This window comes from Chionomys nivalis, chromosome 5 (assembly GCF_950005125.1).
Source record: "Chionomys nivalis chromosome 5, mChiNiv1.1, whole genome shotgun sequence".
Lineage (NCBI taxonomy): Eukaryota > Metazoa > Chordata > Mammalia > Rodentia > Cricetidae > Chionomys > Chionomys nivalis.
Window position 1 is genome coordinate 34714073 of NC_080090.1, and position 25950 is coordinate 34740022.

General features: G+C 50.4%; 1 protein-coding gene across 3 annotated transcripts in view; it reads left to right on the forward strand.

The window, feature by feature from the left end:
• The window catches only part of Grid1 (glutamate ionotropic receptor delta type subunit 1), a 775861-nt gene that overhangs the window by 110123 nt on the left and 639788 nt on the right, over positions 1 to 25950 (forward strand). For all 3 annotated transcript variants that reach the window (XM_057770780.1, XM_057770778.1, XM_057770779.1), the window contains exon 3: positions 24070 to 24354. In XM_057770780.1, the coding sequence (XP_057626763.1) occupies positions 24070 to 24354 (285 nt within the window). The remainder of the gene's footprint in view (positions 1 to 24069; positions 24355 to 25950) is intronic.

Genomic DNA, 25950 nt, shown 5'->3' on the forward strand with positions numbered 1-25950 from the left:
TCTAGGATGGGGTGAGGGATGAAGGGCGAGGTCAGAGGTGGACAGCAGCCAGGGTAGGCCAGGTTTGACGGCACGGAACGCTAGGTGAATTGTAACTCATTGTAACAGAAAGGAAGGCCAAGCAGGGAGGAGCTGGTTCTAGGAGTGTGGACCACCAGGACAGCATGACTATCGTTTGTTGGGCCAACAGACTCTGAAGGGAACTTTTCTAAATGAGCTCCCTGATAGGTTCTGGCATCCTACGGTGAGCCAGGCAGCTGTGGCCATGTTATTGAGAGGGTACTCTGAGCACAGGACATCTCGGAGTGGACAGAGCCCAGTCTGAGGCCAGTGCTGGTGACCCACAGAAAGGTCTTAAAGAAGGGACTTCCTGAGAGGGGCTGTGGAGAAGGCTCTTAGGCTGTAGCAGGTGCCAGGGCCCATGTGGCAGGGCAGGCCTACATTGTGTTCCATGTGCCTAGTCATGCCCAGGACACCATACCCTGTGTGCTTCCCCAGCCCACAGCTAGTGGGAGAGGGGCAAGTGCTTAAAAAGAACAGTACATGGGGTCTGAGTAGCTCAGGGCCTCCCTATGAGAAAGAGGACACAAGAGAATCCTGTGGCCCAGCAGACGCTGGCCAGGTGTCTGGTATTCATTCTAGTGATCCTGAGTTGGAGCTCTAGGCAGTGACAAACCTGCTTAGGAATTAAGCTTCCAGGCTGGGAATGACAGGGCCTGCTCCCTGCTGGGAATGACAGGGCCCTGCTGCCTTTTGGACATGCCGCCAGGGTCACTCTGGGTCCTAAGGACGGTCGAAGCAAAAGAGCAATGCTCCAGTCAGGCCCAATTCTAAGTGCCTTGTAGCATTTACTCAGGGAGCCCTGTGTTTCCCTGGGACCATTCCAAGCTCATTTTGCTGGTGAGGAAATTAGCCGCTGAGAGCTTACTATCTCCCCCAAGGTCACATAGCTAGCAAAATAGCAGCTATTGGCATTGACCTGGAAAGCCTGGCTCCTGGGTCCTAACACTGCACCCCATATTCTGCTAGCATGGTGGTTTGGAAGGGCGGGAATTGACAGCACTGGCCCTAGACTCTTCTAAAGGGTGGGGCAGCATTGCTCAGGCTGAAGGGCTTAGGTTAGATTGGGGATACTGGAAGTGTGTGACTGGAGAGATGGAGGGACCCAGCAGTGGGGAGCATCAGAGATCTCATGGGGATGCTTCTTAGACCTTTAAGCAGGTTCTTTTAGGTACTGAGCCCTGCTGTGGGTAAAGACATGCTGGTTACTCCTCTATTACTGCACACAGCAGTTACCCACCACCTCTGGACATGCCAGTTGCCCTCCACCTCTGGGCATGCCACTTACCACTGGGCATGCTATTTACCTCTCCACCACTGTCATGCTAGTTACGCCTATTCTTTCACCTTTGTTCAGGAACTATCTAGACCTCCCTTCCTGATACAGTGATTGAAATGTATGGTTTTGTTGTTGATTGTCATTGAAAGCATCACCTCGTTCAGATTCAAAAGCCCTTAGGGCTCTCTCCTCTAGGAGCCAGCTCTTTAGGACAGTGAATTAGTTGTCAGAGCATCTGCAGGGTGTGGTAGGGCCAGAAGAGCACCCACTGTCTGCTCCCTGGGAATATATGGTCTTCTGGGACCTGCAGGCTCTGCCTTGGACTTTGTCACTGCTGGAACTGGGGAGCCAGGTGATTTGCTGCTGGTGTTGGCCCATCTCCTCCTTCATCCTTCACCCTTCAGATGGCACTGACACCTGGCTGCTCTATGATGCCCTGTCAGGATGTCAGGTGGAATTAAGTGGCAGCAGGGCCAGGTGGGTGTTGATTGAGGCTGATTGCTGGGAGGCAGCGGCTCCAGGCTACACCAAGCTATTTCCAGCTGCTCCAATTGTCTCTGCGAGGCTTAATCCCTCTAAGTGCCTTTGTGCTCTACCGCCTGGAGAGATGGGGGCGGGGTGACCAAGGCCAGAGCAAGGTCAGACTTCCTCTGATTCTTTATATTTCCCAGCCCTTTCATTTAGCCACCTATATATTTGCCCAGATACCATTCATCCTCCTACCCGCCCACCTAACCCCTTGCCAACTTACCTATCCATCTACCCATCCATCCATTCTCCACACCTGCCCGTTCTCTCTTCCTACCTCCTCTCAAACCACACACACATTCTGCATGTTGCACACCACACATACAGGCATATAACATTCATCTGTATATTTACCCATTTACCTTTTCGTTCATACTCCACACTCGTCCATCCACCCATCCACTACCTACCATCCATATAGTCCACGTATCTACTCATATTCCTGTCCTCCATCCATCTACCATCCAACAAGATATATCCACTCCCACCTATGTACTTCTCATCACCAATCCACCCTTCTATCAATTCACCATCCATCTATCCATCCTTCATCTATTCATTCACTGTTCCCTCATCCATTCACTATCTAGCTAACATTCATCTGTTCCCCACCTATACACGAATCATCCACCCATCCACCCATCCATCCATCCATCCATCCATCCATCCATCCATCCATCCACGAACCCACCCGTTACCCATTGTCCATCTACCATTCATTTATTCCCTACCTAGCATTCACTCATCACCCACCTACCCATATATTCATTCTTCCACTATTCATCCAACTATCCACCCCACCACCATCTACCATTTATAATCTGTCTACCATTCTTCCCCATCTGTTTATTCACTCACCGCCTAGCCGCCCACCTCTCCATCCATCATCTACCTGCCATTCACCACCCATCCATCCATCCATCCATCCATTCCCTACCTATCTATCCACTCCTCCACCCCTCTACCCATCCATCCATTCACACATCCACCATCCATGTATCCATCAGTTGCCCCACCCATCCCTCTGTGGTCATCATTACCTTAGCCTTTACTACGGTGTCTCCTAGGCTCCATGCTGCTACATTGATGTGGCTTAGTGTAGCAGTGAGGTCAGTGCACAGATATCTTGTGATGAAAGGGAGGATGGTCACTGAAGAAGCACTTAGTCTGCTTGGGAACCACAGGAAGAGAATTCACAGGTAGGAGTTTGACTTGGTACCTTTCAGGAAGAATGGTAGCATGGGCCGGGGCTCAGAGGGAGCCCTCAGTGGGAGGGAGGCTGTGGGACAAGAAGACTCAGTAGGGCCAGGGGGTTAGGAAGAGTCTGGAGAGTCAGGCCCTGACTATGCTGGGGGTGGTGGTGGTGTCTTAGGTTGAGCTCCGGTCTCATGGAGCAGAGACCGTTTGAGGGTCTGAAGCAAGGGAGGGTTTCAGAATGATTGTGTCAGGGAGGGCTGTAACAGAGAGTGAGGCTGGAGGTAGGAAGGAGCAGAAGACCCTCTTTTGGAACCCTGTTCACCTCACTGTGGGACCCATCCATAGCTTCTGTTGACGCTGCTCTGCCAGGGTGTTGTGAGTTGGTACCCCTTAATTCTGTGCCTAGGGTCCATGGCAGTGCCTGTATCCCCTCTATCCAAGATGAATGGCCCCGTTGAGTGTGTGTGTCTAGCTGCTACTGTTTTCTGACCCTAGCCCCACCCTCCTCTAGCACCCCACCCTTCCTCTAGCACCCCCACCCTCCTCTAGCACCCCCACCTTCCTCTAGCACCCCTACCTAGTGGTAGTTTCATGCAGTCACGGGATGGGAGCTTCATCCGGTCTTGGGGGCAGCTGGAGAAACAATACCACAGGGACACTTCTTCTTGCAGTCATTTTATGTGCACTTGGGGCTCCACTGATGCTGCTCAGGTGGTTCCACCTCCATGTGTGGATGATGCAGAGTACAAGCTACAAGGGGGGATGCTTGCACTCTGTGCCACGTGTGAGGAATGGCAAGACTGGGGCCTGGCCATCTCTGCTGTCATCTCCAGGTGACCTTTAGCAATGCTTCCTCACTGGTGCGTAAACTGGTCAAACTTAGCAGGGGCTGTCGCTGCTGAAGGGCTGCAGGAGGGGTGCCCAGCTCTGCTGAGCCCGCTCCTCAGCCTGCTGCTCAAGGGAGGGAGAGAAGACTTGGCTGGACTTCGCTCCTGTTCAAAGAGGTTCGATTGCTGCCACTGCCTCACTTCCCTGGGAGTCACAGAGGGTGCGAGGCTGTGTTAGGTGGGCTCTTTCCTTGATCTCATGTATGACTTTTCTGGGGAGCAATTCTTGTAAATACATGTTGGGACTGGTATATATGGTGTGTTTGGGTGATGTGTGGTGTGCATGGTATATGCAGAAGTCATTGGTGGGTGGAAGGGAAGCCTAGGAGTCTCACATGGGGACAAAGGTCTCCTTTCTCCTGTCTGGCTCTGAGGGTGGATTGGAATGTCCTCTCCATTTTATGTTTACCTCTCCTTATTCCTCAGGTCTCAGTATCATGTTTTTCTAGCCCACCTGTGCACAGCAGGGTCTGGACACAGGTACCGGCCAAATAGTAGACACATTGAATCTATGGAATCCATAACTTCAATGAGTGGTATGTGGGGGGCAGCTCCCAGCTCTAGAAGGGGTCAGAGGTCAGGATTCTAGCATACTTGAGCTTTGATGGGGGCAGAGGTCTCAGTCTCTCTCTCTCTCTCTCTCTCTCTCTCTCTCTCTCTCCACACACACACACACACACACACACACACACACGGTTTGCAGAATAATCACACATTAACTTACTGAAGGCCCTTCAGCTCTGGGTCATGAAGAATGTTGTCAGCAAATGCCGACTAACAACTCCCATCTAGGAGCCACTTGGGAACTTCACGAGGGTCTGTCCTGATGCTCTAAGAGGAAGGAGATGAACTTTTAGTGGCTCTTTCTGCTCTTCTCTGTAACTCATATGCCTCTGTCTTCTTGCTTTTGGTTCAGGGCAGGAAGCCTAGGCACTCTTTCTGTGCCCCGGACCCTGTATCTCCAGGCAGCTTTCAGCTAGCCTTCTGTGCAGAAATATATGCTCTGAGGAGAGTGCAAATTGCAGGGTGTGATATAGAGTCCTCACTGAACACAACTGTGCTTAAACACTGTAAATGTTCATAATTCTCAGCCGTGAGTACTGCTTTCCTTAGCGTTATACCCTCCTTTTAAAAACCACTCAAAAAGTCAACCATTTAAAGGGAAAAAAAAAAAAAGCGCTGAGCAGGTTCTGGGCTGCCGCCTTGGCTGGGGAAATGCAGGTAGAGAATGGAGACATTTGGATTCCTCTTGCCGCAGCCGCCTGCACGTCACCAAGTCATCTGCTAGACCCATTGGAATTGGCTCTCCTTCTCTACAGGTCCCTCCCCTATTTTTGCACCAGGGTCTTGAGCTAGACTGGCCTTGCCCACCTGGACTGGATCCAAGGCATGAGCTTTATTACCTCCTTCCCATAAGCAAGGTCCCCTAGACTCTGGGGACCTTGAGGTGACCTCAGTGTCGACTGTGGTGGTTTGAATAGAAATGGCCCCCATAGACTCAGTGAGTGGCACATTAGGAGGTGTGGCTTTGTTGGCGGTATGTGTGGCATTGTTGGAGGAAGTGTGTTCCACTTCACTTCCTGTTACCTGTAGATCGAGATGTAGAACTCTCAACTCCTTCTTTAGTACGGTGTCTGCCTGTATGTCACCATGTCCTAGGCTAGACCATGTCCATGGACTAGACCTCTGAAGCTGTGAGCCTGCCCCGATTAGAAGTTTTCCTTTATAAGAGTTGCAATGGTCATGGTGTCTCTTCCCAGCAATAGAAACCCTAAGAAACTGTCCCTTTTCTTCCAACAGTTCATTGTCTAGTGGTATAGACAGAGTGTGTGCATTGACCATTAAGGTTGCGACTCAGGTAAAGCTTTTTTTTTTTTTTTCTTTTATGGGGGCTGAGATGGTCCCAGGGGCCTCCCTGGAGGAGAGAACGTTAGAACCGAATTTCAGAGGAAGAGGAAGGGGAAACAGGAAGCCATGGTTGGGTATGAATATACCAATGGGCAGTCCCATCTTTATGGCTTACTATTTAGATGGGTAGATGGAGGGAGCTGTACACTAAGCAAATTGTTGTCTCCTCAGGTGGGGCCAGGGTCCTGGGGATGAATGGAGATGTAGATATAGAGAATGTTTTATCTTTGAGAGTAATGACCTAGGTCTGGTTTGGGGCTCCAGGGTCATCTCTCTCCACAGTAAGCCCATGGGAGCGAGACAACTCTCTAAGAAGGCAGCCAGGGAAGAGATCATTAATCCCCTTCTTGATACAACTTTTGCTGAGTAGGTGCTAACACATTGGCCCATTCAGACATTCAGTAGCATCAATGAATGCTATTGCACCATAGATAGGTGCAGAACAGATGTGATTCTGTATATGATGGGAATATGAAGGCGGGGCATGAACGTGTAGGCATTCTGTGAGTCATAAGGCGATGGGGAGGTGAAGAAACTGGAGTCCATTCTGAAGGAGCCTGTGCTGGAACAAGAGTAGGCAGACTTACTGCTTTCAGGTGATCTGGAAAATCTGGTTAGCATTTGCTGGCGCTTGGTCTCCACTTGGCCTTTCTTGACCTTCACTGAGCTCCTCCTTCATCTTCACCAGCTTGTCTCTGCTCTTGTTGGTGTGTAGCCTTCACCTGCTGGTCCCTGGTCTTCACCTGCTGGTTCTGGTCACTACCTGTTAGTGTTTGGTCGATCTGTGGGTCCCTGGACTTGACCTGCTGGTTCATGGTCCTTGCCTTCTGGTTCTTGATCTTCATCTGCCTGTCTGTGGTCTCTGTTTGCTTGTTTCTGGCCACTTGACTGTTTCTGGTCTTAATCTCCTGGTTTCTAGCCTTTCCCTACTGGTCTTTCATTTTCACCTATTGGTTGCTGGTCCCTTCTTTTCACCTGTGCCATTTGGAAGAGCCAAAGGTTTGTGGAGTTAGATTTACTTGTAATGAACTCAGTTTCCACTGGGTTCTTGCGTGACCTTGAACAAGTGACCTCCTTCACTTAGTGTCTTCCTCTGAACATGGAGTCATGAAATAATCTTTATTTCACAATTGTCAAGTGAATGAAAGAGGAAAGGAAGGCGCTTGCCTGGCACAGGGCAGTTTGCCCAATGATTTAGATCCCTCTCTGCTTTGCTCACTGTGTCACTGTGTTCCTGCGTGCGTGTTACTAATTGGAGAATGAAGAATTGAGCTATTGTTTGGGATAGGGGAGGGGGAGCATCTACCTAAGGGGTGGAGCTAAGCCACTCCTCATGGTGGTGGAGCATCTTGTGGACAGAGCACACGGGGCGGAGGAAGGCTAGAGTTTTAGCCTGTATCTCCAGAATCATTCCCCACATCCCAACAAGTCTTCTGGCTGGGGATGACTAGCGTAGTGTCTGCACCCCATGGGAACATCTCCAAAGTAGCTGGGTGGGCACATCGTGGCCCACACAGCACGTGTCTGTGTGAGCCTTTGGAGGGCCATGTCATCCTGCATTTCCTGTTTCGCTTCTGTGGTGGGCCCGGGCAGCTGTTTTTCTGCCATTGTCCATTTGTCTCTCTGATACGGGATTCCTGCTCTCTAGAGAAGGTATTGGTATGGGGGAGGGTGTTGCACTTCCCTGGCCATGCCCCAGTTCTACCTACTGTACCTTCCAGCCCCAGCCATTTTGTGTGGGGTATCTTTTTCTAGAGGGAAAGTGTCTCTTGAGGGGGTACAAATTACATGATCAAGGTATGGTGGGTGTCTCAGTGCTTCCCCACCCCGATTTGGCATATCCTTTGCCTTCTAGAAGCTGCTGCCTCATGGAATGTGTATCCCAGGCCTGGCTCCTAATAGGAGTGGACAGCCTGTAACCTGAGCTGTGCCTGCCCTTGGGGATTAGAAGTGGCCTGAGCGTGCATCGGTCAGGTGGTGGTGTGCATTTGATTGTGCACCAGGCACACCTCTCTCCTGTCCCATGTGGATCTGATGCTTTGGTGCTGACAAAAGGTTGTTTGCCACCGTCTAGCTGGGCCCCAGGGAAGGGTACAGGCTGTATCACTTGTGCCTACCAGCTTGGAGATCTTTGTGACACTGTTCTTATATCTTATGCCCTCTGCCCCTTTTTGAGGTCTTGGATGTCACCAATGCTAGTGGACTCCAATAAGCCTCTGGAGTCAGTCTCCTGGAAGCCTGATGCTGGACATTGCAGGGCCACCTCTCCAGGAGGTCAGTGCCTTTCACCGTCCCCACCTTTCTCCAGCTGCCAATTTGCTGACATTGTCTGGTCCCTGGGTTCAGCTTGGCCCAAGAATGCAGGGCTCCGTGGAACTTCTGTGGGAGCAGAGCAGGATGAAGGCTCTGCTTTTCCTTTCCACCCCGACTCACTTCCCCACAACTGCCTGATCCCTGGACACTCAGATCGGATCCCCCTTTCTCTGAAGTCTCTGCACACAGCTCAGGTATTGACCAGAGACTGAAGAGCTGATTTGTTCATTTCAGGTGTGGGCTGCCCTCCCCGGCTCCTGTCTTGCCTTGTTCCCTTGGTCCACTGCCTTGTAGTGAGGCAGAAAGCTGTGCTGTGGGATGACCGTGAGCTTGATTTCCTGCCTTGCTTGCTTTCCTCTGTTTGTCCCAGGGAGATTCATAACTGGGAAGAGACCTCACATTGCTAAGTTCCAACTGTACCTCTACAAAGAGGAGCTTGGAAGGTGCTAGAAATCGAATGTAAACTGGGCAGGTGCTTCTGACCCAGTCCTTTTGTCTTTGTGGTGATGCCTAGATTTTTGGACCTTGGTCCCAGGCCTCCCCTCCTCCCTCAGTGCTTCTGCCTGGCTCATATCTCGCTGCTGCCCACCCTGTGCACTCTGCCCTCCTTCTTTTCAGGGGAGGGGGCGAGAGGAGTCAGCTTCCCTGTTGCTTTTCCACGGAACCGCCTTTCCAGAGAAAGCTCTGAGCACCTTCTGCTGAAGCTCCCTGCGGCTTCTGGGATCAGTAACGGAGGCCTCAGCTAAGCATCCAAACCCTCTCCTACGGAGCTCGTTTACCCTTCATCCAACAACATGGACTCCCCGTTCACCCTTGTGTGCATGTTCATTCCCTGCAGATCTGCGGAGGCCTCTGGGCCTCGCCTCTGACCGGTCCAGCTGCTTGCCTGGCTCGTCCCCTTTCCTGTTGCAATCTCAACTGCTCTTCTCTTAGAGCCCACAAGCCACCTCCAGCTGTGTGACTCCTACCCCTTTCCGCTGTTGAATCTGGGCCCATGTTCCCTCCGGTATCCTCTAGACAATTTGTGGGGGTGTGGGCTGGGTGCTGCATCAATTCTGATTTCCAGCCTAAGCCCTAGACTGGGAACACAGGAAGCCACTGGAGAGATTTCTGGCGGGCTCCAGGGGGCAGTTTGATCACTTGCTGGGAAAGCAATGCTTCCCAGTCTGTCTTCTAAGGCGAGAGGGGTGTTGGTGGGAAAATCAAGCCTTGCTGGTGGCCAGGTTTCTCTTAAGTTCCCCTCTCAGGGTTGAGAATTTCATTGTATTGTTTTTCAATTTCCCCCGAGCATCTGCTACTATGAAAATTTTCATTATCACTGGCAAAGATCCCCTCTCATCCCTGCGGGCTGCAGGAGAGTCCTGAGTTCTCTCCCAATCTGCTCCAGAGCACCTGGAGGCTGAGATGGGTAATGTCCCTGGCCGGCCGGGCACTTTCTCAGAAGATCCAAGAGCTTGTGCTTAGCGGGCATCCTGCCTGGCCAGGATGCTTTGGCTGTGCCCAAGTCACGAAGGCTCCGCGGCTGCTTCCATGGTGTGGGGGTTGGGTCAGGGAAGCTGGCTATGGAATTCGGTTTACCTTGTCTCGAGAGACTCTTCCTTCTGAAGGTGTTCCTTTCAGACAGTCATGTCGACGTGGCAGGCGCGTGTTCTCTCTAACAGAGGACGAGCTCCATGGTTTCCGAGAATGTGTTGCTATGATGGGATAAAGAGCTATGAGGAGGAAAGATGGGAGCCCTGGGCCAGGTATCAGCCTCTCACCCTTCACCTTCCTCATGACACCTGGGCACCCTGCTTAGAAGCAGCCATAACAAGCAGAGAAAGGCTGTGGACATTGTGTCTTGCTAACCAGACCTGGCTCTGGCTGGTTTTGGTCTCCCTTGTTTTTAGACATGGCTGGGGTTCTTTCCTTGGTGACCGGGATTCAGACTCTGTCATTTGGGAAGGTGGTCACACTGATAGGGCTGAGACATCCCTGGGATTAACCCGTGTCATTTCCCACAATAACCGAGCCTGGGCTGAGCTCAGAGAGGTGGCTCGTCAAGAGCCATACCCATGTAACATGAGAAAAAGCTCTGGGCACAGGCTGTGCGACCCCGGAACTGGAGTCTTGCCCCTGGCTTCCCCAGTTGTTTGCCACGGGGAGGGAAGCATCATTTGTGTTTCCACCCTCAGAGGCTATACAGCGGCCAGCCACTCTCGTATCTGTGTTCCCGGGTGCCCTTTGCATCAGTGTTTGACAAGTGAAAGACTAAATGAATAATGGACACTCCCCAAGGGGGAAATATTTTAGAATTTACACAAGGCATATTTTGTGCCCTAGGCTGTCATCTCAGGACCGTTGTACAGTGTTTGTACTATGATTTCCATTCTCGCTTCCCTCCCTCCCTTTTTACAACATAAGGCTGAAAGCATAAGGTTCCTATGAGTGGCGGGGGGGGGGCAGCCTGAGCTGTGGGCTTAGTGCAGAGCTGGGGTGGTGAAATCTCTAGTCTTGTCCTGCCATGGTTGTCCCTGGAAGAGCCTCGGCAGGCTGGCGGATGGAGCTAGTGTTTAAGAGACACTTCAGCAGTCCCATCCACCATCTGGTCACAGTCCCCCGAGGAAGGGCTTTGGCCAGCAAATGCAAGCACAGCTTGTTTGGGCCTGTCTAGGCAAGATGACTTGGAATGGTGGGGACAGTATCCCTTCTTCACTCTCAGCTCCCTTCCCTCCTGTCTTCATTTAGCCAGAGGATGTGGGCGAGTGAAAGCGCCATGGGATTCCCTTGCCAGTTATCTTCCTGGCCTTGGCTGCAAGGTACATAGGGATTTGATGGCAGCCACGAGAAGAGGAGCCACAGACTGGCAAAGGGAAAGCAGTTAGGACTGTAGAGGTCCCCTAAGAGGGAGCTGCTGTTCCCATATTTAGGGAGTACCGTGAAGTTAGCGGCATTGAGCTTAAGGCTCACATTTAGGGCACCGGGCACAGCTACCACAGAAAGGTAGAGGATGGAACTGTGCTACCCTAGTTGGGTAGCGCCTAGTACTGGGTGGGAATGTAGGCACAACTCCACCTGTTTGAGAAACTAGGGAGGTCAGTGCTTCAGTCATGGCTCCACCAGGTGACAGGCCATGGAGCAGAGGGCATAGCTACTCACAGTTAGCATATTTAGGAGGGAGCAAGGTGTATGGGTATCCTTCTGGATGCTCGTCCTGGAGACAGGCCCACAGGGTGACCTCCAAGGTTTGCTTGCTAGGTATAGTCATCTTTGGCTGTTCTCATGATGGCTGCTGTACCTAGTATCATCTTGCTGTACCAGGTGCTAGGGACAGAGATGTCCTTAGGTAGCTCAGCCCAGGAAGTGACAGATCCTTGAGCAAAAAGTGACTGTGAGCTTTACTATCTATAAAGCAGGAAGAATGGTTGGAGGCCTTGGAAAGAAGGAGGCAGGCACTTCCCAGGGTCTGGGGGATTATAGGGCTTAGCAGTGAACCAAAGCTTAGAAGGGCAAATGGTATTAACTTATAATCAGGAAGCTGCGGACACAGGAAGCCACAGGGAGCTGCCATAGCAGAACATGGCACCTGGGAACCAGGAAGTTGCCCTTAGATGTCTGATGGCCAAAAAGAGGGATCAGTAACAAGTGTTGGAGCTGGAGTTGGCCCTGGGAAGGCTGGAAGGATCGGGACTGCCCCACCTTTCTTGGAAGGAACACTGCAGACCTGGTTTGTGGGTATGTTTGGAGGTAGGACCCGGGGCAAACACTGGATCGGGGCTCTTGGTACAGCTGGCCCGATCTCAGGGAGTGGTGTGGGCACCAGGGGGACAGTAATGCTTTCAAGGCCCCCACTACACCAGTACCCATGCTTGCAGGTCACACCACACATGTGTCACACAGTGAGAGAAAGCACAAACGAGCCGGAAACCATGAAGGGATGACATACATGGAGGGATAGCGGAAGAGATCCTGAGGAAGTCAAATCTAGGCTGGGGTGGAAAAGGGCGAGAGCAACTCAGCTAAGCATCAGTTTTACATCTGGGGGAGCCACTGGGATCTAAAACGAAATTCTTGGGTCAGGATTAAGGCCAGGTGTCTGGTGGTCTTGCCTTTCAGGAGATCACAGAGGAGAGATGGTGACTGGAGGTGGTTTTGGAGGTTCTTGAGGGAGTAGGCAGGCTGAAGACAGGCTCTGTTATATGGCTGCCCATGAATGTTTTAGCTCGCGTCTGGTTCTTCAGGCCTAGTGTCCAGGGACCTCTGAATGGTCTGTTGCTAGGAGACCAAGCTATTGCCAGAGTTGCCAGGAGAAGAGCTTGGAGGGCAGGTCTTTCCGGAGCCAGCTAAGGAGTGTGGTGGACACTGCCTGCAGGGGAGGTGTTGCTTCTGGGAGCTGTACGTCCACAAGCACAGGGACGCTGCTCTTCCTTTGAGCTAGGCCTAGACTGTGAATGTCTGGTTGAGAGGGACTTGTGTTTTCTAATGAGAGCTGTGATTCTAGAGGGGTTTGTAACCTCACCCATCTCTTCCCCAGTAGAGCCCTGAATGTGGGCAATCCTTCACAGGCCCCCCGTGCAAGTGCTTGGACCTTAGGGTGCTATTGGGAGGTGCTGAAAGCCTATAAGATATGGGGCTTATGGGAGTGGCTTAGGTCACTGGAGACATGCTCTCAGAATGCGAGGATGCCAGTTTTTGTGGTCTCCGCTGCTCCCCAATTTCTGCTTTAAAGTCTGGCTCTTGCCAGAGGTTCAGAGGGTCAGATATCAAGTAATTCTTTCGACCCTCTAGGAAGGAGAGCTAAACAACACCCCTTTCTCTATAAAGTTAATTTCTGTGCTAGTGGCTAGTCTCACTCCTGTGTCCAAATAACCGACGGAACTACTTACGGGAGGACTTTTATTTTACCCGTAAATTCAGAGGCTTCACCCGTGACTGCTTGGTCTCAGGTACTTGAGCAGAAGTCCCTGACGGCAGGAGCATGTCACATGACAGAGGAGATTCTCCACCCTTGGGCTGTCAGGAAGCAGAGTGAGGCCAGAACCTGCCTCCAGCTACGTAACTTCCTTCATCAGCGCACACCACTTAATGCACCTACAGCCTCCCCACTGAGGACCAAGCGTGAGCTCAAGAACATGAGAGCAAGCCATGACAATGCCCAAGGAATGTCACTGTAATGTCAGCTCCTGTACACACTGAATGGAGTTGGTCCCAGGTCCTCAACACCCCCTCCCGACTTCACTGTGTTTCTTCACACACTCTGAGAAGGACACATACTAAGAGCAGAAGGCAGGCCTTTTCAGCACACCTACCACATGCCAGACATGGCTTTAGACACTACCAGTTGCCTTCTTTCCTCTGTCTTCTGAAGCAGAAATTAAGCAGCTTGGAAATTTCACCCCTGTGGGTTTTGGTAATGCACTCTGCTTGGCTGCCTGCTCTCAATTCTCTCGTTTATAAGGGGTATAGCACCCACCTCCCAGGCAGGCCTCCATTTCAGTTATCTGTGTGGTGGGTGGGCCTGCAGCTGCTGGGCTTATGGCAGGGATTGCCTCTCTCCTCCACCACCGAAATAACAGCGACAACCTTTTCCTTTGCTCATTACGCTGGCACTCCTTGGCTAGCCTGCTTGTTTGTGACCACACAGGGGTGTTCCCTGGCAGTTTGTGTTCTTTCTTTCCTTAACCCATGTCCCCAGAGCTGAGTTCCTGGAGTGCCTGTGCTGCCCAGCTCCTACCTGTCCCCTCTGAGCCAGTTCTTCAGCATTGTTTAGGCCTCCAGCTTGTCCTACCTTTGGTCTCTATGGATCCAATTGTCCTCAGGTTGGGCTGCTTGTCCATCCCTTCCTTTGACAGCTCCAGCACAGCCTTGCTGTTCTTGAGGTTCTCAACTTTGGACCTGAGCAGAGTTAGACAAAGTAAGTTGTGGAGACTGCTTGTCTCATCCACACAGGAACAGGCATGGTCTAGATCCAGGAGACCTGGACGCCCAGGATCCTTCCTCTTGTGGGGTGCTCAAGGCCAGCTCTGCTCTTGGACAAGGCTTGATTTCCTGTTGCCTCTGGTTCTCTGGATCACCTTATCTTGAAACCCTGATATGTCAAATGATTGGCACGCACACACCTGTGCTTCTGCATGCATGTTGTGTCATCCAGTATCCTGTGAGCATCTCTGCATCAGGCCCTGAGTGTAGGAAGCTGTCTGCCTCAGTCTTTCTACTTGGGACCTTAAAGATCAGACAGGAAACAGTGTAATATATGCTCATAGTATATGCAAGGACAAAGTATTCTTAGACAGGAAAAGGAATGGTTGATTTTACCCAGCAAGCTTAAGTCCAATAATTTCATAAAGAAGGAGAGATTTGGAAGGGGTTTGGGGACAAGTAGGAAGCATCTAAGGCAGAGGAGGAAGGACACTATAGGAAGGGCAGCCAGCATGTGCAAACTTACAGGGTTAGTCTGAGCACTGAATGCACAGACTGAGAGCACAGGGCATGTGAGGTTTGGAAAGGGCTGGTGTCCTCCTGTGTGTGGATTGAGGGTGGTGATGCTATAAGTGAGCTTTGATTCCTAGGCAGTGGGGCTATGGCAGGTATTTCAGGGCCATGTTGGATGCTGAGCTTTGGTCTGTAGAATGGAGAGCTTGAAAGGTGCCCTGGCATCACTTATCCCCTGGCTTGAGGGAAGCAGAAGTTCGAGCAGGTGGAGGAGTCCTGGGGTCCCTTGAGCTTGGGTTCGAAGAGAGTTGCAGGAGGGCTTGAGCTTTCGAGGTTCTCAGAGACAAGAATGTGCTTTGCTGGCATGCCAGGGACTCATCCTGTCCTGATATAACTTCCCCAGAGCAGGCTTCTGTGTGAATCCCGGCCGGGAGCTTGGTGTTCCATTGGCAGAGCAGTAAAAGTCATTAACGAGGAGCGGGAGAGTTATAAATAAGCCGCACACTCCCACCCAGTGTTCCCTGCCTTTCCAGCCCGCGGGAGCAGGGAATCGGTTTTGATTCATTAATTGGCAGAGGGATGAGGCTCCAGAGACCCTGTGGCACCGCTGACTCTTCTCCACCTTCCTTGATGGTTCCAGGCAGCCCTCTTCCTTTGCTGCTCACCTGCCCTGGCTACACAGTCCAGGGGTGGTCCTGTGGGACCTTTTGGCCTTGCTGCTCTTGGCTTTACTCAGCTGAGTTGGGTTTCAGTTCTCTTGTTTTTGCTACTATTCCCTTGTCCCCACTAATCTTTCACTTGGACACCCCTCTTTAGAGTGGCGTGCAGATTGGTATTAAGAATTCCTGGTCTCGGCCGGGCAGTGGTGGCGCACGCCTTTAATCCCAGCACTTGGGAGGCAGAGGCAGGCGGATCTCTGTGAGTTCGAGACCAGCCTGGTCTACAAGAGCTAGTTCCAGGACAGGCTCCAAAACAACAGAGAAACCCTGTCTCGAAAAACCAAAAAAAAAAAAAAAAAAAAAAAAAAAGAATTCCTGGTCTCTTGCCAGGTGGTGGTGGTGCAGGCCTTTAATCCCAGCACTCAGGAGGCAGAGGCAGTTGGATCTCTGTAAATTTGAGGCCAGCCTGGTCTACAAGAGTTAATTCCAGGACAGCCAGGACTGTTACACAGAGAAACACTGTCTTGAAAAACGAACAAATAACCTCTCCCCACAAACCCAAAACAAACAAAGAAGAAAAAAAGAATTCCCGGTCTCTGGTGGGCTTTTCCTTTGAATGTCATGGGCGGCTTGGCGAACTGGAAAGCTCTGGCTTTTGCCTGTGCAGTCCCTTACTGCTCCTGCTTTAGGGTAGTTGGTATTATAAATAGGTTGCTGCTTGCTCTGCATCATGGACACTGGCCAGGGTCTTAAAGATCGAGCTGACAGATACTTTCACACACACACACACACACACACACACACACACACACACACACACACCACACCAGTAGCAAGGGCAGGAGACTGGGAGCAGTGGTCATACATTCCGCAGTGGTAAATCTTGGTCATGGTCTGAAGCGAATTGCAGTGCAGAAAGATTGTGTACTGCAAAAGTTCTCCGGAAGGACTGGTTACCCGTGGAGCAGATGGAAGGAGGTTGGGTAGACGGTGTGTGAAGGAACACCACATATTTCTTGGGAGTACTCGTGGAGACCCAGGAGCCTCAAGAGCTGGATACTGAGGTGGCTGTGTATGCTCCGGCTCCTTAGGGTGTAAGACGCCTGGTATGGATTGCACGAGGCTGTGGAGACTCTGATAGGCTTTCCGTTTTGCTTTGAAGATGCTAATGTGGTTTTGTATGGGGCCAGCACCCTGTGGTTGGTGTTTCACCAGGGCCCAGTCGCTAAGTTCGGTTTGAGTGGTTAGATGTATGCAGGCTGTTGCAGAGGGGCTAGGATATGGGCCAAGGATGAGGCAGTGGAATGGAGGAGACTCAGCGTGTACTTGGGAGATGAAGTATGTCAGACTCGCTGAAGGCGGGGCTGGGCGGTGTGGGGAGAGACAGGTCAAGAACAGGTGACTGGGGAGACCTCGCTCCTGAAAGTGGAGAACATTCCGACACGCCTGGGAGCTCTGCCTCTTCAGGTGTGAGTTGTGGGTTTTATCAGGTCAGGACTGGTTTGGAGTTAGAAACTCAGGGGAGGGTTCTGAACTGGAACAGTAACTGTAAAAGCTAGGGTCTGATGCTCAGAAGTAAATGTGCAAGGAAACCTAATATTTCCATGGACGTGGGAGAAGGCAGAGTCAGGCATTTGCAGGACTGGTCTTGGGAGCTTCCTTCCTCAGCCTTGGGTGAAACCTACAGGCAGGGGGCTGATTACTGTGTGATCATCACCTCTAGTTTGTCTCTAAGAGCAAAGCAAAGTTATTAGCTGAACTGCAGCATGGAGCTGGGTTCCAGGAGACCAGGGGGGAGGCAGTGATGAAGAAGGCAGTGAATGACCGGGGTCGGGTGTGTGTGTGTGTGTGCGCGATGACTTCATGTCCCATTGGGAGCATTGAGGAAGGACCTGTGTGCTCCAGGGCCACAGATCCCGTGCAGGCCTTCTACAACCCTGCCTCCAAAGCCCTCTCCCAGCCTGTGGTTTTGTTTACCCTTTCCATGTCTTAATAAAAGATGAAAAATATTTATTCTGCATAGATCAATAATTTACTATGAGTTATGACAATACTAAATTTGGTCAATTATTCATGGGCTATCAAGTATTTATAAATGCTACCTTAATTTAAAGCATTAGCCATTAGAATTCAAATATTCATAAAGCCAGTGCCAGTTGGAAGGAAGAAGGGCAGGGTACAGGTAGCAGGGGTGGCTCTGGAGAGAGGGCACGAGCTGCCCCAAGAGCTCTGCCACTGCTTGTGGGCATGGTGGGGCAGGCAGAGGTGCTGGACTCCCTGCGGAGACCATAGCTCCTGGGTGGGGAGGCCTGACCTGGGTCTGCTTCCAGCCTGCCTCTCCTTTCTGCCACCTGCAGAGACCAGCTGAGCCTGGCAAAGCAGGACGGAACCACAGGACCTATAGGAGGCTGCCACTGCTCCAGGTGGAGGCTCTCTGTTGCTTGGTCTTTCTGGAGACATTCCCTTGCTCATTAACGTGGAACCCAGAGGTCAGTTAATTCAGGGCTGCAGACCCAAGACCTCAGAGGAGCAGGCCTCCCCACAAGGACAGGTTTGGCTTGTCCGGGGGAGCAGGAGTGGCTGTCCCTGGCCTTGAGACTGTCAGAGTAGCTGGAAGATGGTAACACAGGGATGATAATGACCAGCCTCACTGCTGGGTGAGACAGACCAGATTGGAGACTCTCCTCCAGCAGAAGCCCCTGGAGCATCGCCTCACCCACCTGTGGATTAGAGAAGAGTGTCCTTGCCAGTGTCCCTGACCTTCATGCCTGGAGGCTGCTCTTTTTGAGCCCTCGCCTACAGGCAGGTACCCAGGGCTCATTGAGCTGAGGAATTCTGTCAATGGGGACCTAAGCCTTATTCCCACTTGCCTGTTCCTTCCCTGGAATGCCGAGCTTGCTGTGACAGGCATTTCTCTCCAAGCAAGGGTTGGGTAGTCAATTGTGAGTCTTGGACCCTATTTCAGCATCTCTTTCCTTCGTTGTCTATGGAAGAACCTAGCGGCCTGGTTCTGATTTCCTTAGTTGTATGGCCCTGGCCACAGGACCTAGGGTGACCATTAGCAAAAGTCTATTCTGTGAAGTGATCTGTCCTACCCAGATGCTCGACTGTGGTCATCCTCTCAGGGGAGGCTGCTGGTCATGTGATTGTGGATTAAGAGCTCCAAGAAGTCTCTGTCCTCCTTATTTCTGGGAACCTAGTGCTACCGACTGGTTTAGAGACCTCTGTGGAGACTCTGTGCACCCCTGGACAGGGATCTGGAACTGCTGCTTCTTGCAAGGCATTTCTACTTTTTTCTCTCCCCTGCGGATGAGTCGTGTGCTCAGGGAGCACTTACCAATCTATCGAACCTGCGTGGTGATCAAGGCAGAAATCAGCTTTATGGCCTATGATACGGGGAGAAAAGAACGATATCAAAGGCAGTTGTCCTCCTGAGACCTGCAGAAGCGCTGCTGAGCTTCATCTGGAAAATCTGGACTGTGGAGTTCCTGCCATGTGCTCGGCAGTGTGTCAGACCCTACACATAAAGATGGAAGAGCAGGGAAATGTCTGGGCCCACAATGTCCTCACACTTGTCCTTATATCCTGCTGGGTCTCTGTATGTCAGGGCAGGACAAAGCTCAGCAGGCAGCAATTCTTGCCCACCTGGAGTTTACACTTAGAACCCCTCTGTGAAGTGGGTGCTGTCATCTGTACTTGATTTGGGGTGAGGTGTGCGTGGGGGGAGAGCAACCTCCAGAGAAGGCCAGCTCCTCTGCCAGCCCCACAGCGGGTCCCTGCACTGCAGGCTCAGGGTCTGCTCAACATCTCGGCACAAGCGCTGTATGAATTGTGTAACATCCCATCTCACACAACCTTGATTAAGCTAATAGCTGATTTGGCTTTGATCTGATGTATTTTGATCTTATTATTTTTATGTTAGAAGCCTCCAAATAATCATCATTTCAACAGTGCCCCAATTAGCTGGCCATTCACAGTGGATTGAAAATTGATTCACACTGGGCCTCTCCATTAGCGCCTGGGGGAGACTTCCAGCCTTAATAATCCTCCCTGCTCCAGAGGCTGGGTGCTTGTTTTATACCACAGGTTGTCATAGGAGGGGCCACCATGCCCCTTGAAGGAAGAGGCTGTCAGCCAGGTGCAAACGGCAGCATGGCTCTTAAGTCTATGGCTACTACTTTTGAAAAAAGAAATGAGTTTTGAGTTTAACTTATGTTTCATCGTGGCGTCTTGTTCCTCTCCTTTCTTCCATATTCTGCTCCTTCCTGCAGATCCCTCCTTTCCATAGTTTATCCCCTAATATCTTCATGTCACTTGTTCTCTATTTTCCTCTTCTCCGAAGTCAGGGTGACTCTGCTGTGTAGCTTCGGCCAGTCTGGAACTCACTGTGTAACCCAGGCAGGTATTGAATTCATGACAGTTTTTTGTCTCAGGCTCCAAAGTGACGGGGTGAGTCTCCACACCCCTTGGTAACAGGTACTTCTTAAGGTCCTGGGCATGACTTGGGTGCAGGTATTACTGGAGGAAGATGAGGAGGGTCCCTGGAGAGAGGAAGGAAACTGACGTCTGTTTGGTACCGTCCTTGTGCAGGGTGGAGAACGCACTTGCGATTGGCCTTCTGAGTCAGTAAGCGGAGACGCCCATCTCCATTGACTAGAACACTGAGGCTCAGAAAGGAGCTTGTGCCCATGGCCACATGGCTGCTGACCAGATGGACGAAATGGGAACTTGTGTTTATGAGACTCTTACGCTATTCCCAGCTCTGGTGAGGTAGCTTCTGGTGAGCAATTTTGCACAGTCCTTGGGTCTTCATCATACTGTACTCTATTGGTTTAAAACTTCATTTGAGATTCTGATGCCAACCACTTAACTACATCTCCTGCATCCTAGAAAACCTCCTTTCTCTTTCCTCTTGCCAGACCATATAACATTTGTCCTGGGAGGATTCAAAGTGCACAGGGAGAGACATATATGCTATTGGTGTGCTGGGCATTTACACAAAATAGACAGGAGGAAAGGAGCCAAACCTTGGTGTTCAGTGGCATGTATGTACAAATGGGGAAACTGAAACTCAATATTTTGTGACTTCAGAGTTTGGTGTATATGGATTAGGGAGCTGGCGTACAATGGAAGTCAGGTGGTGACTTAGAGAGCTGGGGAGATGGGTGATAAGCCGGAAGTAACTGATGGCTTGTAGGAAGGGTACAGGAGATGGAGTTCCTGGACCATTAAGTCTTTCACTGTTCAGTTTATTTGAAAAGATCTTAATGCAGTGTCTTAGTGTTGAAGAGACAACGAATCAAAGAGCAACCCATTCGCCATCATGGTGCTCTCACCATTTGGGTTTCCTGTCTTATTTGAAGTCGTGTTTCTATCACAGAGCAATCAGCATACATTTCTTTTTTCTCTTGACCATGTCTCAGAAGCATTTCAGCCATGTCTTTTGCAGCCTGGGAATGGCCTGGTAGTTTAGCCCCATCCCTTGATGCTTGTGTGGCCTCTCGTTTTATTATCTTGGAAGCAGAAGCAAAAATCTATTTCCTAAGTGGCTATAATGAGAACACCATGGATTAATACATATCAAATACTCAACAGAGTTCACGCAGAGGAAATTCTCACACAGTAGCCCTCTTTCCTCCATGATTCCCTACTTATCCATCATTGGAGGATTCTTTCTGCTTTTTAAAAAATCAATTACCTATTCATGTCATGAAATTTTGGCAAAATATAGGAAAATAAAAAAAGAAAAGCATTCCCAAATTGCTCTCACTTTGAACATTTTGCATTTTTTCTTTCTAGTCTTTCTTTCATACATATTGAATTTTACTTAATTGATGTTGTAAAATACATAATACATGTATTTTTGTATGATTTTCATGTACCTTTTTTATGACAAGTACTTACCCATATTGTTACAGTGTTTGGTGCACAGCTGTAAAGGTTGTGTGTACTTTTAGGGTCTAGCACTTCTATACCCACACACCTATTTGCATCTTTCTGAAGGTTTGCAGTGTTTTCTGAGTACCACCGAGTGTCCTCTTATATTTCTGGATCTAGCACTGTTCCCATGGTCTGGATAGGTGCCCACAGAAAAATGAGGAGCACAGGGCATGAAAACGTCAGGATCCACACTGTATCCTTGCACAAATCTTTATGAGCTGCCATGATTTTCCACTGTGTGTGCTTGGGGTGTGTGTGTGTGAGTGATGAGTGTGGCAGAGATCATTCTTGTCCTCCTTGAGCTTGAGGGTCCGAGTACGGTCAGAGGGCTGTAGAGGCAATGTGAAGTGCCATGGCAAGGGAAGGGTGGGTATCTTGAAAGAAGGGCTTGGTCACCCTGGGGAGGCTGATTCGGTCCTGAAGCAAGAATGTGTATGCAGCAAGCTGAGTTCCAGAGCTGAGGCAGGTGACTGAGAATGTAGAGATAGAATGAGGGGCATTAAGTGCAGGCATGGTGTGCCAGCAAGATGTTCCCCAGGTAGGCATGCTTGTGTGTGAGTGCATGCAGGGGTCAACATCAGATGCTGGCTTCTGTCACCGAGGTAGTGTTTCTCACTGAACCACTGACTTATCTTGTGGAGCTGCTCAGAGAGACACAGGGTTCCTCTTGTCTCTACCTGCCTGGTGCTGGGATTATAGGTGTGCTCTATTTTGAGATGCTACTACAGTCACCTCATTTCTCCCTTCCCTTTCCTCCTTCAAACCCTTTCATGCACCCCCCCCTCGCTCTCTTTCAAATTCATGGCTTCCTTTTTCATTGATTGTTTCTACCTATGTGTGTTTGTGTTCCTGAATATACAAATACAACCTTCTAAGTCTGTGTAGTGTTATTTGTGTGTATGTATTTTCAGGGCTGACCATTTGGTATTGGGAAAATCAATTGATGAGCTCTTCCTGGGGAAGACTCTTGTTCAGCATTCTTTAGTTGCCCATAGCTTTTTTTCTTTTTCTTTTTTTTTTGCAACAGATAGACTATTACCGAAAATCACAACCAATACAGATAGACTGTTACAGAAAATCACAACCAATCAAAACACAGAGTTGTAGAGCCCAGGTCCATCTGATAGGTCTTTAACATAACTCCTGCATAAGGCTTAAGAATCATTTTGAAAGAAGGGATGGAATGGTTGTAAGATCCAGAGGAATGGGGAGTTTGCTTTGAGATTGCAGCTCTAGGCATGTCAGAAGCTACACGCTTGAAGTCTCACCAACAGGACTTCCTAAATGTGAGCTGAACAATAGACAGATGGATGAAGCTCAAAGAACTCCAAGCACCTAAGGAATGTGTGGTCTTTTGTTTCTGGGTGCTGGGCATCAGAACTAAGATCCTTATGACTGTGGGACAAGGATTTTATATGTGGAGCCATCTCCCTCGTCCTCGCTGGGTGTCTTTAGACAGATAAAATGTGATTGGATTTCTGTGAAACCAGCATGGAGGAGCAGAACATTTGGGTGACTATGAGATCTTTGAGAGACCTCATGCCCTTTGCTCCCCAACTCTAGCCCTTGGCATATGAAGTGGAGGCATCAGTGGGAACTGGACCTGAGTTATCACCTATGATGTTCCCCAGTGTGTATGGCAAAGCCCTGGTATGGGAGAAGCTGCTGTTGGTGCCAGCCTGTGAAGGGAACACCCCCACCCCCTTCACATATTTTCCAGCCTTTCACTTCCTTCCACTTGGGGTGAGCGCTCTTGTTTTTTGCCTCCTTCTCAGCCCTGTCTGAAGCATTACATAAACTCCAGGGCTCCCACGAAGGTACTGCATTGTCAAAGTTGTTCAAAGCCTACCGCGTGTAGCAGATGGCTCTCTGCCATTCACAGGCTGTGTTTTGAGACTGCATCTGCTTTCCCACACTCCCACCATCATACAGAGCATCCGTAAGACAGGCTTGCTTCAAAACTGATTCAGGTAGTTGTGTTGCGGGGAGTAGGGTCTTTATATCTGCTCTGATGTTCCTAATAGGTGTGAGCTTATGGCTAGTGGTGGTGCCCCTTGGAGTCATTGGGTGACTTCCAAAGTCCAGGCTCCTGAGCGTGTCATCTCAGAAAGGGCGGCTGTCATCTCAGTCTCATTTCTCTGTGCCCTTGGTAACTGCCTGAGCTACAGGTGCCTCTTCCTTTGTGATTGTCAAGTGGCTTTTGAGCAATCCTGGGCTTCTGGAGCCATCCACTTCATCTGGGATTTGATCTAGTATTCTTGTGATAGGACTCAATTGGACTTGGCCAGGAGACCGAGGCTCCTGCCCACTTCCATTCCCTGTTCTGGGTCCTCTGGGGGTAAGTATATGTCTTCCTGACATCATGATGTCATCCAGGTCTTGCAGATCCAAGCAGTTCAGTTCAGGCAACAATTGCAGAGCACATGCTGTATTCTTTGCCCATGACACGGGACATAAAGATTCCCCAGCATGAGCTTTGGTCCCTCCCCAGCATTTTGGCTACTGGCCCCAAGGTGAGAAACAGTGTCTAATTGAGAGTTCTGTTTGGTGAATCAGGGAGATTTGGGGTGGATCCCTGCTGTACCACCCTTCTTTGACACTCTGGAGTCAATGATTTTGCCACCTCTGACCTTTCTTTCTTTCTTTCCTCATCTGTTAAATGGGCCTGAGATTATGTAGCTGGATGTTTCACCAAGGTTTTCAGTGTTCATGGTGTAAGGTTATCAGCAACTAATTAATGAGAGCTGCTAGCCTTCCTGGGCTCTTGGTCTATGTAGGGAGACATCACAGGGCCACAGGCATGAGCTGCTGGGTGGAGCCGTGGGAGTGAAGCCTGTACAGTCGTGGCCCGTGCTGATTTCTTCCTGTCTTTTTCCTCTCTTTCCAGCCTGTGACCTCATGACCCAGGGAATTTTGGCCTTGGTCACATCCACAGGCTGTGCATCTGCCAACGCCCTGCAGTCCCTCACAGATGCCATGCACATCCCACACCTCTTTGTCCAGCGCAACCCCGGGGGTTCACCACGAACTGCCTGCCACCTGAACCCTAGCCCTGACGGTGAGGCCTACACACTGGCTTCGAGACCACCTGTCCGTCTCAATGACGTCATGCTCAGGCTGGTGACAGAGCTGCGCTGGCAGAAGTTCGTCATGTTCTATGACAGCGAGTATGGTGAGTCCGGAGTGGGCGGGCTGAGGCTTGGTTTTAGGGACAGCTGGGTGCTGGTAGTTTTAACACCAGAGGCTTCAATCAGGGGACCCAGAACTGGGGTGCCATCAGAGTGTAGATCCATGCTGGTGGTCTGAATGGAGTCTTCCTCAGGGTGGTAGGGCCCAACCTTGAGCTTCATGAATCGGAGAAGAGCTGCAAAAACAGATCTGTAGATAGGCACTAAAGTTGCCTAGCAACATCACCTTATCATGACAGCTGAAGTTTGAATCATCTTAGAATTTTCAATAAAATATTAATAAACTGCTGGCAGGGATCTGAAGAGCTGCTTACAGGCAACGGTGGAGGCTGACTGCCTGGGTCCTCTTGGCATCTTCTCTGAAGGTTACCCCTCATGCTGGATGCTGGTCCAGCCTTGACTTATTATTTTCATCCACCTCTATCTGCCCTGTTTCAGGGTCTTGGGCTGGGGCAAAGAACGGAAGGAGGGATGCCTTAGCCGGTGGGCCTTGGGACATTGTATGACTGTGCACGGCTGCTCTGAAGACCTCTTCGGAGGAAGTAAGCATAATTTACTTGCTAGGAAACCACAAGAGTGGGCTTTGGAGAAACCGCTTCATGTTTGGTGACAGCACCTCTGTAAATAGATCAGCTCGAGTCCGGAGATAAAATGGCTTCCATGATTTGTGCTTCAGAAAGATTTTATTTGGAGACCATCGCCAGCCTCATGCCATTATGAGAATCACTGCAGAAAGATCTCCTGTGCCCTTCACCCAGTCTTCCTGAGGCTAGCACTTTGTTTAGCTGTAGTGCAGCATCTCAATCAGGATTTGATCCCGGAACACCCTGCACCCTCTTCATAGTTTACCAGTGTCCGTGCATGTGTCCAGTCTAGTCTGCCGTGGGCATGGGTTCCTGTCTGCAGTGTTTATCTTACATGCATGCTTGTGTGATTACCAGCTGGGATCCAAAGTGGTTTGCATAAGAATTGCTGTGCTACACCTTTAGAGCCACAGTCACCCCAATACTGGTCAGAGTTGATGGGCACTTGTAAGGTTTGGAAGTCCCCTTAGCTGAGGTTTGGATGGAACTATGCAACACTTTAAAGTCCAGCTTTGTCTCCGGGTGAAATAATCCCTTTGCCAGGAATGTAACTAAGAAAAGAAATCAGCATATGTTTGCATTTGCCTAAAGACTCTGCTTCCCTAAGTCTGGGACGCTGTCCTCCGTGCTTGAACAAATAAACTGTTTGGAGCCTTCCAGGAAGAATTGAAAGAGCAAACAGTTACTGTGTTGAAATCAAAATGCAGTAGTGGTGGGGACAAGGGTGGCTCAAGGCTCCTGGGATTTTCCTGTCGTGCCCGGGAACTGGCCTTTCCAACAGCTGCTCAGTCTCAGGTCCTGCAGGGACTGGAGACCTTGTAATATTACTAGTGTGCCCAGGGTATCTCTGAGAAATCAGGCCTTACCCCAGGAACCAGATCTGCTGGGAGGTGTGGCCACTGCCCGGGTTGGGGCATGTTATACTCTATGATGTGCAGCCCCTTTCTGATCTGCTCCTCTCAGGTGCCCTTGCTCCTCCTGTCTCTGGCCTGCACA